The following is a 15,641-nucleotide window of genomic DNA, read 5'->3' as shown; positions in this document are numbered from 1 at the left end:
GAAGGAAACAGAGCGGCAGTCACGTGTCCGGCAGGCACTACAACTCCCAGCTGTCCCTGCGCCGCGCGCGCTCGCGCGCCCTGGCCGTCCGGGAGGGTTAGTGGTGGTCGCGTACTCAGACACACACCACAGCTTCTAGCGGCTCTCGCGTCAGGAGCGCGCCCTGACTGCCCGGGAGGCTCCAGGGCGTCCTCGTACTCGACAAGCACTACAACTCCCAGCAACCCTCGCGCCGCGCACGCGCTCCGGCCGTACCGGCGGCGGAACGATGGCTGCTGTGGCTGCCGCCGAGCCCCCTGAGGAGGTCCTGCAGGAATGCGGCTGCAAGGGCATCCGGACCTGTCTCATCTGCGAGGGGCCTCGCCACGGTGACCCGCCTTGGCAGCTCGCCCCGCAGGTAGGGGCCAGGAGACGGTCTGCGTCCGCAAACTCCGTTCCTCATACGGGGAAACCGAGGCCAGTCTGGTCCTGAGACTCACTGGGATGGAAGCCGGCCGGGGACCCTCGCGGCTGGGGCCCCGCGGGGTGCAGGGGCGAGTCTGGTTGCGTAGGCTTCCTGGGCTCGTGGGGAGACCACACGGAAAGGGCGGGTCGAGGGGACTGAGCACCAGGCCCCGGCCGCCGCGCTCCGAGGCCCCGCCGGCAGCGAGTGTAGAGACCACCGCGTCCCACACCGTCGCCCCGGCGCCGGCCTGGCCGGATTTTTTACGCTGTGGCTAGGCCGGAGTTGCTGCCGGGACACGGCTTGCCAGAGAGCTGGGCGGGGTCCTGTGCGCCGAGGAGGTTGGTGAGGTCTGAACCAAAGCGCTGGGACGCCCCCCATCCCCCCACCCCGCCCCGCGTCCGCTGAGCCTGCCGCGGGCCTCAAGTCAAGGAGTCCCTAGAAGGAAGGGTGTGTGCTTGCGTGAGTGCACGTGCCTGTGGTGGGACTTGAACTCAAGGCCTAGGCACTCTCCCTTAGCTTCGCGCCCGAGGCTGGTGCTCTACCACTTGAGCCACAGCTCCACTTCCGGCTTTTTGGTGGTGAATAAGAAACCCAGACTGGCTTCAAAACCCAATCCTCAGATCTCTGCCTCCTGAGTAGCTGAGATTCCAGGTGCGAGCCACCAACACCTGGTTCTAGATGTCTTTACTGAAGTGGAACTTTATTAACTTTTTGTCCAGGATGGCCTCAAACCTTGATCTTCCCTCTCTGCTTCACACTAGGATCACAGGCGTTAGCCACACGTGCTTGTCTTGGCTGCTCTCCTAACTTTGCTGAGCCTCCTGTGTGAAGTGGAGAATACAGGAAAGATTAAGGAGGAAAGAGAAAAGGGTTGAGAACTTGCATTCTCCTTACAGGGCTGTGGGTGCAGGTTCTGCCTGCAGCCCACAGACTCCAGCTGCCTCCCTCGGGTGGGTTTAGAGGAGAAAGGACCCTTGCCCCCTACCCCAGGCCAGGCATCAGGTGGAGGCCTTCAGGAGCTCCAGGACTCTCTTCTCTTTACAGAAAACCCATCACTTCCTTTACTGCTTGGACACCGGCTGGGCCGTGGGGGCCAAGGACTCTGACTTTGAGGGTTGGGCCTTCCCCTTTCCAGGGGTGACTCTGATAGAGGACTTTGTGACCCCAGAGGAAGAGGCCGAGATGGTGTGTCTGATGGACCGAGACCCTTGGAAGCTCTCTCAGTCTGGGCGGAGGAAGCAGGTATGAGCTCAGAGGTAGACTGAGCTGTGCTACTCATACTCACTCGCATCTTGGGCCGGGCAGCAGGCAGCCAGAGTCCCTGAGGATGGTGCACCCAGCAGGTTGTTTAGCATTCCCCGAAGGCCTAGTTGGCACTACATTTCCTTCTCCACAGCTAGCTTGGTGGTGGGACCATAATGGAAAATTCTGGCCAGGAATCTGCCCTTCATGGCTGCTAGGGGTTGCCAGGCATCAGTGCTCTCCATTCGCTCTTTTTCACATCCCTTACCTCTTGTGTGTTTCCTCCTCCTCCTCCTCCTCCTCCTCCTCCTCCTCCTCCTCCTCCTCCTCCTCCTCCTCCAGCTCCTCTCCATCTGTAGCCCCCACCAGTCACCTTCTCCTTCCCTTCACACAGCCTCAAGTGTGGTCACAGCCTATCTTTGCCAAACAGTGCTCCCTCCCCCTGTGCTCCCTCCCCCTGTGTCCTCCCTGGTGACAGTCAGCCAGCTGGCGCTGCCCCGACTTGGGCATTGAGCCTCCAGCTCTGCCTGCTGGGGCTCTGAAGTTGTCCTCCACCCCCAAACACCCACCCCAAGTCCTTCTCCTCTACCTGCTCTCCAGCATCGCCTCCTGGGCTGTCATTCCTCCTGTCCCCCACATTTGTGCCTTCTGCCAAGTGTCTATCTCAAGGCTCGCGCAGGCTTGTGGTGATGGCTGTGACATTCTGTGGACTGACACTCCACCCCTTCCCACCCCACCCCAGGACTACGGCCCCAAAGTCAATTTCCGGAAGCAGAAGCTGAGGATGGCTGGCTTCCAGGGCCTACCCAGCTTCAGCCAGGAACTGGTACAGAGGATGGGCCTCTACCCTGGGCTGGAGGACTTCCAGCCCGTAGAGCAGTGTAACCTGGACTACAATCCTTCACGGGGCTCTGCCATCGACCCCCACCTGGATGACTCCTGGCTATGGGGGGAGCGGCTGGTGAGCCTCAACCTCCTGTCCCCCACTGTGATGTCCATGGGCGGGGAGGCACCTGGCAGCCTTCTGCTCAGCCCAGCCTGTCCCGCCATCCCCGGGGTCCCTGTGGACAGTGTGACCACCCCCAGCAGGTCTGTCCTGTGCCACGAGGTGGAGGTGGCCATCCCGGTCCCCCGCCGTTCTCTGCTGGTGCTCGCCGGGGCCGCGCGGCACCAGTGGACCCACGCCATCCACCGCAGGCACATCAAGGCTCGCCGAGTGTGTGCCACGTTCCGCGAGCTGTCAGCTGAGTTCTGCCCTGGCGGGAAGCAGCAAGACATAGGCCAAGAGCTCCTGCGCGTCGCGCTGACATTCCAAGGAAGACCCGTCCTGTGAGGCCCCTTTCAGGGACAGGAGCTGCTCTTTGGATTTTGTTCTTTTACGTGGAATTGGGGCTAGAACTGGGACTGCCATGCGGGCTGGGCTCTACTGAGAAGCCACTGCCCTGTGCCTGACTCCTGTAGACTGTTGTGGGCAGCAGGTAGCAGCCTGGAGCTGGCCCTGCTATGTGTCACACTTTAGAGGGGTAGGAGTTGAACTTTAAAAGCACTAAGATCATGTGATAGGGTTTTCCCTGTGTGGGGTCTGTGGCCCGCCTGCTGTGGCCCCTTTGTCCACTCTGCGGGCGGGCGCAGAGGACTAGAGCAGGGCCCAGCAGATCTCAAGTTCTGATTTGTGAGTCTAGCTTAGCCTGAGTCACCTTTGACCTCTTGGGCTGGGATAGGCAGGGAATCTGGGAGCCTCATTACCTCCCCACAGTCCTGCTAAGAAGTAGGGAAGAGGGGCTAGGAATATGACTTAGTGGCAAGAGTGCTTGCCTCATATACATGACGCCCTGGGTTCAATTCCTCAGCACCACATATATAGAAAAAGCCAGAAGTGGTGCTGTGGCTCAAGTGGTAGAGTGCTAGCCTTGAGCAAAAGGAAGCCAAGGACAGTGCTCAGGTCCTGAGTTCAAGCCCCAGGACTGGCAAAAAAAAAAAAAAAAAAGAAAGAAAGAAAAAAAGTAGGGAAGAGCTGGATGCTGTGGCTCATGTTGTAATCCTGGCTCTTCAGGAGGTTGAGATCTAAGGGTTTCAATTCAAAGCCAGCCTGGGTAGGAAGGTGTACAAGACTCTTAATGCCAACCAACCACCAAAAAGCTACATGTGGGGCTGTGGCTCAAGTGGTAGAGTGCTATCCTTGAGCACTAAAGCACTAAAGGCTCAGGGACGGTTTAAGACAGCACGCACCAAGTCAGGAAGCACCACTCATTACCAGGCCCTCTATGCAGCATTGGATTCCCCTGGAGCCCCCCAGGCCTGGAGCAGGCCATGGAGGCCAAGGGGTTCCAGCCTGGGAAGGGAAGGGGAGGCACGCCATGCTGAGCTGTGGGTGGATTTCTTGACCCTGTGGGATGTTAACTGTGGTTTAGGCTGGCCTCACATGATCCTCCCACCTCTGCCTCTGCGTTCTGGGAGTCCAGGCATACGCCAGCTCCCACCAGTGTTAACCAGAGCCACATGGCATGTCCACTATGGAGAAGCCCACACTGGCAGTGGGGCTGCCGGCTTGAGCCCTGGCCAGTGGCTAGCAACGGGGTGGCAGGGGGGTCCCATGCCTGTGGAGTGGGGGTCTGCACAGCAGGCAGCAGGAAGAACAAACTCCTCTAGAACACACAGCTTTACTGGTTTATTCATTCCGTGTTCAGTGCAGGGAAACTTAAAAACCCACATGCAGGGCCTGGGACCCACCTGCACATCCATGGCACAGATGGGGGCCGGCTGCAGATGAGGCTCAGCCCCCCCCCCCCCATTCCCAGACCTTCCTAAGCTATGCTCACCTCCTGTTTTGCAGCTTCCCAAGCCACACTTGAACTGTGCAATGCAGCCTGGCAGCCACAGCACCCCCACACTACACAGGGCCTTGGAGGGTGCTCCATACCCCTCATGAAACACTGCAAAATGAGGCTGCACCCCCAGAGATGGGATTTCTGGCCGTAGTTGGTGTCTCCACACCAGCCGGCCCTGTACACAGCTGGACCACTGTGTGAGTGATCCCCCATCCCTGTGCCAGGCCTCCTCTGTCTCTGTGGATCTGGGGGTGCTGTGGCTGGTATCAGGTGGCATCTCCTGCCCCCTGCATCTTGCCTGGTTCTCTGACATCTGGCACTGAAGCTCCTGCCTATAGACCAGGTGGCACACTTGGTGGTCTGAGGAACTGGGGTGTCAGATGGCCTGGGACGGGCATGGGGCTCCCAGCCACAAGCCGCTCATTCAAAGGCCAGGCTGCAGGACAGCCTTGCCAGGAAGCCATTGTTCCTTAGTGGGGTGCGTGGAGTGAGGCGCCCCAGCAGCAGGTGCGGGCAAAGGGGACCCACGCAGGGGGCTGCTGGGTTCCATGGCCCCTCTGGATCTAAGGTTCGGGGCCAGCCTCCTCAGGCAGGCTGCCTGGGACCCCACAGCACTGCTCCAGACCCCAGAGACAGGATAATGCTGACTGAAGGGCGAGGCAGTTTCTGGGTGGGCAGGATTGGGTATACTTTTTTGGTCAGTTGTGGGGCTTGGATTCAGGGTTTGGATGCTGTCTCTGAGCTTTGTGCTCAAGGCTAGAGCTCTTCCAGTTGAGCATCACTTATGTATTTGAGTGGTTAATTGGAGATGAGAATCTCATGGGGACTTTTCTGCTGGGGCTGGCCTTGAACTGTGATCCTCAGATCCCAGGCTCCTGTGTAGCTAGGATGACAGGCGTGAGTCACCAGCGCCTGGCCAAATGGTTTTAAAGCAGTTTGGGAACTGGCACCACAGATGGGGTTCATTCAGCCAGACCTACCTAGCCCACTGTGTAAACATGGAGAGACACTGGGGACTCCATCTCCCCATAGTTGCTAGGAATCATGACTGAGAGGGCAGGGCCCACGTGGGCCCAGAGGTGGAGGGACACACCATGGAGGCGCCATGAGTCTTGAGGGGACATTGACTAACCAGGGCCAGGCTCCCCGGGCTGGGAGGCACCCTGCTGCAGGGCTGGCCTGGACACCACCTCATTCACCCTCTGGGCCCTGTGGCTGCCAGGTGCTTTCCTTTCAGAGACAGGACCCCCCAGATCCCAGGAAGCCTCCCATCCTCCCCACCCCCAAGCACCCCGAGGTGGCCTCCGGGTTCCCTGGCAGCTGGGTGCTGAGGGCCAACCCAGGCTGGGCTCTGAGTAGGTGAACTTTGGTCTGGAGCTGACTGCCTAGCAACCAGCAGCCAGGACGCTGGCTGCTTAGCAACCAGCGGCAAGGAGACTGGCCGCCTAGCAACCGGCCACCGTTAGGCTTGTCTGGGCTCCAGTGCGCCGCCCTCCACTCACACCACCTGCAGGCTGCGCTCCTGCCCATCCAGCTGCACCTTGAGCTTGTGCAGCTCCTCGATCTCGCGGTTGTGGCGCTCGGTCTTGTGGCGCACCAGTGAGCGGTAGAAGTGGATGGTGAAGACCACGAAGATGAGCCCCACCGGCACCATGATGATGGTGGACACCAGGGCGGCCTGCCAGCCCGCGTGGCTGCTGGGGCCTGGCGTGCGCCGAGCGTCCACTGGCAGGAACTTGATCCAGCAGAGCAGCACGACCTCGGCCAGGAAGAGCAGGATGCCCAGCACGGTGGAGAAGCCCCAGGCCAGCTCGATGTAGGGGTGCATGCGCTCGTGCGGTGACTCGCTGATGGAGTTGAGGTTGTGGATGTTGCTCACAGCCTCCACATTGGGCAGGATGCAGGTGCTGATGAGGAGCGCGAACAGGTGCACGGCCACCAGCACCGTGGTACAGGCGCTAAAGGCCACGAGCAGCGGCTGTGGGTACTGGTACTGCGTCTCCAGCTGCACCTCCACCATGGCAACCTGCGGGCCGAGGGAGGGCAGGGCTGCATGGCCTCCCGGCTCCCCACTGGGACTCACCCACACCTAAAGCCTTAGGGCCCACAGGCTCCCATCCCGATCTGAAAGGGATTCCACACTTTGGGCAGGCAGTGGCACACATCAGGAGGTGGAGGTAGATCTGGAAACTCAAGATCAGCCTCAGGTACAAAGTAAAAATCCTGTCCATAAAAACCAAAAAAACCCATCTTGGTGGAACCTCCAAAAAAAAAAAAAAAAAACCCAGCAGGGCGCTGGTGGCTCAATCCTAGCTACTCAGGAAGCTGAGGTCTAAGGAGTTGTGGTTCAAAGCCAGCCTGCACAGGAAAGCTACAGAGCCTGTTATCCTTAATGAGCCACCAGGAAATCAGAAGTGGCACTGTGGCTCAAAGTGGTAGTGTGCTAGGCTCAAGTGAAAAAGCTCAGGAACAGCGCCCAGGCTCTGAGTTCAAGCCCCACACCAAAACAAAACAGAAAACCAATGTCTGGATGGTACAGAGCCAAGTGCAGGGGGCTGGGTGCAGGGAGAGGCAGTGGCCATCACGGATGCAGAGCCCTGGCACACGGGCCCAGCGCAGTGGGCAGAGGCCCCACTGCCCTGGCAACAGGACCCTAGCACAAGGCTCCAGGGTTGGTGGCATCAGAGTCGGGCTAAGCTGTGGTTTATTTGCTGACGGCTGGTGCTGTGCCAGCTGAGTCACCTTCAACCTGAAGGTGTTTCCTGGTTTTACAGGTGGTGTCTCCAGGACTTCCCTGCCTGGCTGGCTTTTTGAGCCTCTGGATCTCAGCCTCCGGAGTAGCTAGGATTATAATTGAGCCACTAGGGCCTCGCTTTACCTTCTGTTTTGAGACAGAGTCTTCTCTGTCATCTGGACTGGCTTCCAACATGTCCTCCTGCTGCCTCAGCCTCCTGGGTGCTGGGATTACAGGTGTGCTGCACGACACTAGCTAAACAAGGATTGGGAGTGTGAGGCCAAGCCTGCGCTGCTTCAGGTGATGTGAAAGGAAAGGCTTCGCCAGTCTCTGCAGCTGGAGCGAAACTGCAGCCTCATACAGACCGAAGGCCCTGGCTCAGCAAGACCAAAGGCTCAGGGTAGTCTAAGGCCCAGGTCCAAGATGGCAGGTATGCGCCACATCCTCCTCCCAGCTTCTCACTGCATCACTAGCCTTTGAGGAAACAGTCATTCCCATTTTGATGGATTTATCTTGGCAGCACCGGGGACTAGAACACAAGGCTACCACTAGCCCTGATTTATTTATTTTTAATGAAGGGCCTAAAGGAGCCACAGAAACCACAGGAAACAGGAAGTCCCAGCTCGCCTCTGCAGCCCTTCCTGGTCCTGCTTACCCCATTCACTAAGGTGACTTTGCAGCCCGTCCCCTCACTTCCCCATGGCAGACCACGCCCAACCCCAAGGGCTCCCCAGCCCTGTGGCGCGGTGGACCACCTTAGTGGTGGGCTTAGACCAGGTCCAGCAAGGACCCGGCTCTCACCGATGGCCTCTCCTGGGTGCCAAGGGTGCAGGGAGGGGGCAGCGAGGAGTCTGGGGGGTATGGGGGGGGGGGGCTCAGCCTCTGAGCCTCCTTTTCCCCGCACTCTACAAGACTGACCATTTCACAACTTCCTGTGGCATCCACTGCCTCCTGCGTGGGACCCTCCCTCCACCTGCAGGGGAGGTGGCATGTCCCCAGAGGACCAACCAGGCAACGGGCAGCACCGCAGCCGTCACAGAAGCCTTTGTGAACAGTATTTAAAAATACAACAGATTGGTATGGCCTAGTGGCAAGAGTGCCTGCCTCATATACATGAGGCCCTGGGTTCCATTCCCCAGCACCACATATGCAGAAAATGGCCAGAAGTGGCGCTGTGGCTCAAGTGGCAGAGTGCTAGCCTTGAGCAAAAAGAAGCCAGGGACAGTGCTCAGGCCCTGAGTCCAAGCCCCAGGACTGGCAAAAAAAAAAAAAAAAATACAACAGATCACACAAGGCAGGCAGAGGGGAGCACTTCCTTCATTGGCCCTGTGGTCCCACAAAGGATATGGCCCACAGAATGAATTCCTCAAACTACAGGGCTCCAAGAGAGGAAACAGATGATTGAAAGATAGGAGATAGGGCCTGTAGAAAGCAGTTTAGGGCTGGGCATTTTGGCAAATGCTTGTAGTCCCAGCTCTCAGGAGGTAGAGGTAGGAGAATCATGGACGAGCCTTGGCAAAAATTTCGAAGACCTGATCTATAAAACAACAGCTGGTGCTGGTGATTCACACGTGTAATCCTAACCACCCAGGAGGCTGAGATCTGAGGATTGAGGTTCAAAGCAGAAAAGTCTCCATGAGATTCATCTCGTTAACCTTTTAAAAAACAGAAGTGGAGCTCTTGAACAAAAGTTGTTCAGGAACAGTGTGCAGGCCCCGAGTTCCAACCTGACCAAAAAAAGAAGTAATGAAACAAAATCCTGCAATAAGGAAAAAAGAAAGACTAAACTAAAAGCAAGAGTTAGGGGTGTGGCTCAAGTGGAAAAGCTCCTGAGAAGCATGGGTTCAAGCCCCAGAGCTGCCCTAGGCGGGGGGGAGAAAAAAGGCAGTACTGTCTTGCCCCAGGAGAAGGGGACCGCGAGTGTGGAGATTTTTATGAGGTGGCTGTGACCCCTGCTCTCTGCGCAATTCCATGTTGGGGATGCACACACATGAAGAAACGACATCCCGTGGCGCCCAGGCTTGTTGGACAGAGTGACTGCACTTCCAACCAGGGGCTCCCCTTAGTGGATGGCCTGCTTCCCTGATGCCCCCAATCTTGGTCAGGACTTGACAATGCATCTAATCTCACAATGTTTGGGGATGAGCAGGGCGGATGAAACACACTGAAGCTCAAGTTTGGAACACCAGGTCAAAGGTCAGCAGCAGCTCAGGTGGGACAGGGAGAGGCTCTAAGACCTGCCTGGAATGGGAGCAGGGACCATTTATCTGGGCCAGACTTAGTGGTCCAAGGAAGAGGGCTGGGAGTATGGCTCAGCGGTAGAGTGCTTGCCTAGCATGCATGAGTCCCTGGGTTTTTGTTTTTCTTTTTTGCCAGTCCTGGGCCTTGGACTCAGGGCCTGAGCACTGTCCCTGGCTTCTTCCCGCTCAAGACTCTGCCACTTGAGCCACAGCGCCGCTTCTGGCCGTTTTCCGTATATGTGGTGCTGGGGAATCGAACCTAGGGCCTCGTGTATCCAAGGCAGGCACTCTTGCCGCTAGGCTATATCCCCAGCCCCGAGTCCCTGGGTTTGATTCTCAGTACCACATAAACAAAAAAACCAGTAATTATATATATTAAAAACAGAAAAGAGAGCAGGGGGGTCAGTGGCTCTCACCTGTGATCCTAGAGATATGACGATCGAAGTTCAAAGCCAGCCTGGTAGGAAAGTGGTAGAGTGCCAGCAGTGAACCAAGCTAGAGTGTAAGGCCCTGAGTTCAAGCCCCAGTACTGTGCACACACATACACATGTGTGCGCATGCACATACACAACCCACCCACAAAAATAAAAAGCGCGGGGGATGGTAGAGCATTTGTCTGGCACACACAAGCCCTGGCTCTCAACCCAGCACAACAAATAGCACAGACTGGAAAATCATAATGTGACTTCCGTGGTACAGAAAAAAGGCCCCCAAACCTCAAGGCCCTGAAATCAAAATTAAGCCTGAGAAAATGCTGTGCTCTTGCTGGGTACTGGTGGCTCACGCCTGTAATCCTAGCTACTCAGGAGGCTGGGATCTGAGGATCGTGGTTTGAAGCCAGCCAGGGCAGGCAAGTCTCTATGAGATTTATCTTCAAATAACCACTCAAAAACTAGAAGTAGAGCTGTGCCTCAAGTGGTAGAGCTCTAGCCTTGAACAAAAGATCTCAGGGACAATGCCCAGGCCCTGAGTTCAAGCCCCATGATCAACAAAAAAACAAAAAAATACTGTGCTCTCAATTTTTTTTCAGAGGGTTCTGCACATATGTAGCCCAGGCTGCCCTCAACCTCGTGATCCTCCTCCCTCAGCCTCCCTCCTGCTGGGACTCTAGGTGTGCACCACTGTGCCAGCGAAATATTATCTTCCTGCCCTGCTAGTTAGGGGCCTCTGCCCCACCCTGGCATCTCGTCCTTGTCCTCGGGGCTGTCCCGATGACGCAGCTGGCACCCGCTGTGTGACCCTGCTGCTCACTCAGCCCACTTTTTCTTTTCAGTTGCACTGCCAACTTAACATGGAGGCTGTGGCTGGAGAAACAGTTATTTTACAATAAGAAATAAGTCACTTGCAGCCTGCTGGGACCTGGAGCACACAGCTGCAGCTGAGCCTGGACACCCTCACAGGCTGGGCTGGGACCACGTCCTCAGGGATGTGGGACCTGGACTTTGGAGGCCTTGAGCAAGGAGCCTGCCTCTGCTCCCCAGATGACTCAGAGGGAAGTGGCAGCCAGGAGACAGGCCCCATCTGTTTGGGGTTCACCAAGGGCCGGGGTCTGCATGGTGGGCTGGCCCAACAATCACCCGGAGGCCCAGGCCAAGCTCCTCAGGCTGGCAGTCCCCCAGATGGGGCAGATATGGGTACCTATCCCAGGACAAACTTTTCTTCTTTATTTTTTATTTATTTATTTATTTTTTTAGTGCCAGTCCTGGGGCTTGGACTCAAGGCCTGGGCACTGTTCCTGAGCTTGTTTGCTCAAGGCTAGCACTCCACCACTTGAGCCACAGCGCCACTTCTGGCTTTTTGGACTTTCCTGCCAGGGCTGACTTTGAATTGTGATCCTTGGCTCAGCCTCCTGAGTAGCTGGGATTACAGGTGTGAGCCACAGTTACCCAGCAGGACCAGCTGTTTTAATGACATCATTGCCCCCCTTGCCAGACAAATGATTTATGTAAATACAAGCATGTGGGCTGAAGATTCCGGGCCTGGGCTCCTCTCACCCCCCATTCCAGTCTGGGGCTGTGGGGGGAATGGGATGTGGGCAGACACTCCTGCCAGCAGGCCCTCAAGGGCCAGCTTGGCTCCTGCCCATCATCGGGATGCGGGCTGCCTAGCATGGGCACTCACCATGGCGAAGCCGGAAAGCAGGGCGGAGGTGCGGCTGGAGGCCTTCAGCTTGGCTCTGCTCAGGTATAGCTTCCTCCAGGACAGCGCCTGCACCGAGTGGTGGTTGGAGGTGACCAGCTCCAGGTAGCTACGGCGCACCCAGTCCCGGTAGTCCATGCCCTTGTGGCCCGGCTCCGAGCACGCGGGGGTGGACGGGTCCACCGGCACGTTGAGCTCAGCACTCATCATGGGAATCGGGCTGGGGGGAGAGACAGACTCAGGCATCCTAGGCAGTGCCTGGGGAAAGCCGAAATCCAGCCTTTCCCTTCTTTTTTGGCCACTGTATCAAGACAGGGTCTCACTACGCAACACAAGTTGGCCTCAAACTCACGACCCTCCTGCTGCAGGCTCCCAAGTGTTGGGACTACAGCCGTGCCCTCCACTGCCCAGCTTCCAAGGCCAGCTCAATGTTCCCAGGACCTGCTAAGCAGATCCTGCACAGGGAGCCTAAAGACAGCATGGGGCTCTGGTCTTTTTCCATAACAACTCCCACACAAAATAAAACTACCCAACCTGACATGGTGGCTCACAGCTGCACTTTCAGTGGTTTGGAAGGGAGAGATCTGGATGATGGTGATTCAAAGCCAGCCTGGGCAAAAAAGTTTCCAAGACCATCTCAAGACTGGAGGCATGGCTCAAGAGGTAAAACACCAGTAAGTGAGCAAGAAAGCCAAGTAAGAGCTCAAGCCTTGGTACCAGCACACAAGCACATGCACATGTGCATGCACACACACACATATACACACCCCTAGGACCTAAATTAGGAAGCTAGGCTTTGACTCTGCTGTGAGATTCTGACTCTGACAACTTCCCTGATGATGTTGGGACTCCTCATCTCCAGAATGGGGTTCTCCATCTACAGGACTGGAACATGTAACTGAAGACACCCAACGTTGCCCCCTCCTCCCCACCTTTTTTTGGTGCTGGCATCAGGGCTTGTACCCAGGGCCTTGGACTCAGCCTTTTTGCTCACAGTTGGCAGTTTACCTACCATTTGGGCAATGGCTCCAGTCCAGTATTTTGCTGGTTAATTGGGAATAAGGAATTATACTGGTCAGGCGCTGGTGGCTCATGCTGTAATCCTAGCTACTCAGGAGGCTGATATCTGAGGATCATGGTTCAAAGCCAGGGCAGGAAAGTCTGTGAGACTCTTCCAGAAAACGAAGTGGTGCTGAGAGTCAAGTGGCAGAGCGCTAGCCTTGAGCTGAAGAGCTCAGGGACAGTGCCCAGGCCCAGAGTTCAAGCACCATGACCACCAACAACAACAACAAAAGAATTACACTGACTTTCCTGTGCAGGTTGGCTTTGCAGTGATCCTCTAGATCTCAACCTCCTAAGCAGCCAGTATTCTAGGCGTGAACACAGGCATGGCACGCAGTTGGATCTGGCTCTCAGTGGCCGAGTACTGACTGGATGGGCTTTTCCCAGCAGACACTGCTCTGTGAGTCCAACTCCGATGCATTTTAATCAGTACAGTTCATCCTAGAAACACATTCTTGGCTTACATAACTCGAGTAAAGCCATATCCAGACTGCAAAGGAAACCTTTCTGAAATGCAAAACTGCACCCTGTAACTGGCTAAGCACATAGTAAGAAGCAGAGGCTAGGGTTCTGGGCATCACCCGAGCACTGGGTCTGGCAGTCACATGGAAGGAACCTCACAGGGGCCGATCTGCTCAGGTGTGTGGATTTAACCCAAATCTCCGCTAATTCAAATAGGGGATTGGTGACTCCTGTGCCCCTGCTGGCCTGAACAAGGGCCCAGCTGGAATCCATCTTAGAGTCAGCTTCTAGCCAGGCCTCAGGGAAAGGCACCTGGAGACACTGGAAACAGGGCAGCCCTAGGCCCCTGGAGTATGACGGTGGAGGTGACCCTACCAAATCCACAGGGGCAAATCCGGGGAAGGGGGAGAAGTGGGGAGGGTCTCCTTCCTCCCCTACCACTCTTAGCAGTCAAGGAACTCTTCCCTTCCCCTCTCCCTGGGGATGTCTTGATGGGCCACTCACCAGTGTGGGTGTCTGGGTCACATCCCCACTTACATCCTCCTCCGGGAGGGGGCCATCGGGAAAATGTTTATTAACCAGTCTGTTAGGCAGCTCCAAATAATTGAACATGTCTTAATTAAGCAATTTTCTGTCCCAGTTTTTCCCATCAAGAACAGAGCTGGGCCTGGGTATAGTGGAGACAATATTCGGGAACTAAGAATGAGTGGAGGAGTAGCACTTGCTTCATGGTGCCCCACGGATGCTCAGTGTACCCGACACTCAGCATACCCCACACATGCTCACTGTATCCTACAGCTACTTAGTGTACCCCACAGATGTTCAGTGTACCCTATATATGCTCATGTGCCCCATGAGTGCTGAGTGTAGCACACATGCTCAGTGCAACCCATGGATGCTCATTACACCCTACAAAATGCTCAGTATCCCACGTGGGTGCTCAGTGCACCCCATGAACACTCAAGACCGCCCACAAATGCTCAGCATACCCTGCAGAGGCTCAGTGCACCCCAATGATGCTGTAACCATGAATGCTTGCTGCATTTGGTTTTTCAGCTTCAGAGGTACAAGCGGGTGGACTCCTTATTAGAGGAAGCCCCTTGTCAATGGAGGAGTATGACTGCCGTAGGACAGAGGGAGCAGGCGAGGCTGGGAGCTGGGTTTGGGGGTGCTGATGGGGGTGGGAAGGAAGCCGCCTTGGCAAGGACCGGCCTCCCTCACAGAGGTGCCATTCTCGTGGGGGCACCCTGAGCCCCTCTGGGACCACCCCTCCACCCAGTGAAGGGGCTGGCGAGAGGACTGGGGGCCGAACGGGAGTCTGGCAGTACCCAAGGAGGGGCAATGTGGGGCGAGAGAGGGAGGGAGGCCCAGGGGCTGATCTCGGCTCATCTCCAGTCTGAGCAGTTCTGGGGGTGGCTCCAGACTGCTGCTAAGGAATGGGCCGTGGATATCGCGGGGCGGGCAGGCAGTCGGAGGCGGCCAGAGCTGGGTCTTCCAGAGGGACCTGCAGGGACCCGGCTCAAGTCCATCCTTTCCACTCCCAGCCTGCCGTGAGCCCGCTCTGTGCCCCGGGGAAGGCGGAGGCTCGCTGGGGTTGGGTGAGATGGGCCCCGCGGCCTGCACGCCGGGGATGCGAACCGTCCGCGCAGACGGCGGGAACCTCGCTTCAGAAGCAGGTCGGAGGGGGAAGCGGGCCTGTGCCTGACCCGACTTCCCTAAACATCTGGGCGCGGGGAAGAGCGGAGGACAGGGACAGGGGCCTGGGGGACCCCGGGGCTCCCGCCGCTCCACCCGCCCCGGCCCCTCCGCACGCCCCGCAGCTGCCCGACCCAGATCCGGCCGGCGCCCCGACCCCGAGGTCCCCTGGTGCCGCACTCCGTCCCAGATCCCGCCAGATTGGGGCCACTTGGCCACGCTGGGCGCCCGGTGCGTCCGGTGCACCCGCTCCAGCTCCGTGCGTCCCCTCCGCCCGGAGAGCGGCCCCCTCCCGGGGTCCAATCGCGCCCTGTCCGGTGGGGCGGGGATCCCGCCGACCCCCAGCCCGCCGGGCCCGGGGAGGGATGCGCGCGCCCCACACCCAGCACTCACCAGAGCTGCCCGGCCCGCGCGCCCGGTGGCCCAGTGCCCCCTGGCCGGGCCGGGGCGCCCAGTGCCGCTGTCCGCGCCTTCCGCCGGCCCCGGGGTCCGCGGGTCCCGCCCGCCCCGCCCCCGCCGCAGCCGCTGCCTAGCGACAGCGCGGTCACGTGACTGCCCGCGGGGGAGGCGGGCGCCCGCCGGGGCCACGTGACCGCGGGAACCCCGCGCCGCCCCCCCACCCCGGGACGGGGAGCGCGGGACGCCGAGGCGGCGGCTGCCCCGCGCCGGGGAGAGGCGGCACCCCGCTCGGGGTCACCCCGTCACCCCCCCCCGGCCACCCCCAGGCCCGGGACCCGACCCCGCCGGGCGCCTCCCCCTCGGCGCCGGGCGGCACAGTAGCCCGGGCCGCGCGC

At 58.1% G+C, this 15,641-nt stretch overlaps 2 protein-coding genes across 3 annotated transcripts; one reads left to right on the top strand and one right to left on the bottom strand.

Annotated features, from left to right (window-relative positions):
* Positions 1-212: 212 nt before the first annotated feature.
* On the top strand, positions 213-3,479 carry Alkbh4 (alkB homolog 4, lysine demethylase). Its single transcript, XM_048368808.1, has 3 exons — positions 213-397; positions 1,490-1,687; positions 2,430-3,479. Exons 1-3 carry the CDS (start codon positions 269-271, stop codon positions 3,018-3,020), a joined length of 918 nt encoding a protein of 305 aa, XP_048224765.1. The 5' UTR covers positions 213-268; the 3' UTR covers positions 3,021-3,479.
* A 2,161-nt stretch (positions 3,480-5,640) lies between these two features.
* On the bottom strand, positions 5,641-15,345 carry Orai2 (ORAI calcium release-activated calcium modulator 2). Of its 2 annotated transcripts, none has more exons than XM_048368831.1 (3): positions 15,241-15,345; positions 11,611-11,848; positions 5,641-6,541 (listed from the first exon to the last, which is right to left on the bottom strand). In XM_048368831.1, the coding sequence occupies exons 2-3, from the start codon at positions 11,836-11,838 to the stop codon at positions 6,014-6,016; spliced, it is 756 nt and encodes a 251-aa protein (XP_048224788.1). In that variant the 5' UTR covers positions 11,839-11,848; positions 15,241-15,345; the 3' UTR covers positions 5,641-6,013. The 2 variants fall into 2 exon arrangements, with proteins under 2 accessions (XP_048224788.1, XP_048224780.1); XM_048368823.1 differs by lacking the exon at positions 15,241-15,345 and adding an exon at positions 12,163-12,253.
* Between the last annotated feature and the right edge of the window lie 296 nt (positions 15,346-15,641).

The sequence above is a fragment of the Perognathus longimembris genome, chromosome 1 (assembly GCF_023159225.1).
Source record: "Perognathus longimembris pacificus isolate PPM17 chromosome 1, ASM2315922v1, whole genome shotgun sequence".
Taxonomy (NCBI): domain Eukaryota; kingdom Metazoa; phylum Chordata; class Mammalia; order Rodentia; family Heteromyidae; genus Perognathus; species Perognathus longimembris.
Note: the sequence above shows the minus strand (reverse complement) of the source record. Positions and strands in the feature narration are given on the sequence as shown.

Bases quoted from the DNA above. Each gene is read 5' to 3' on its own strand.
- Orai2 (XM_048368831.1), bottom strand. From the start codon at position 11,838: ATGATGAGTGCTGAGCTCAACGTGCCGGTGGACCCGTCCACCCCCGCG. The intron at 6,542-11,610 runs GTGAGTGCCCAT...CTCGGCCCGCAG, and splicing joins TGCTTTCCGGCTTCGCCATG to GTTGCCATGGTGGAGGTGCA.
- Alkbh4 (XM_048368808.1), top strand. From the start codon at position 269: ATGGCTGCTGTGGCTGCCGCCGAGCCCCCTGAGGAGGTCCTGCAGGAA. The intron at 398-1,489 runs GTAGGGGCCAGG...TTCTCTTTACAG, and splicing joins CTTGGCAGCTCGCCCCGCAG to AAAACCCATCACTTCCTTTA. The intron at 1,688-2,429 runs GTATGAGCTCAG...ACCCCACCCCAG, and splicing joins AGTCTGGGCGGAGGAAGCAG to GACTACGGCCCCAAAGTCAA.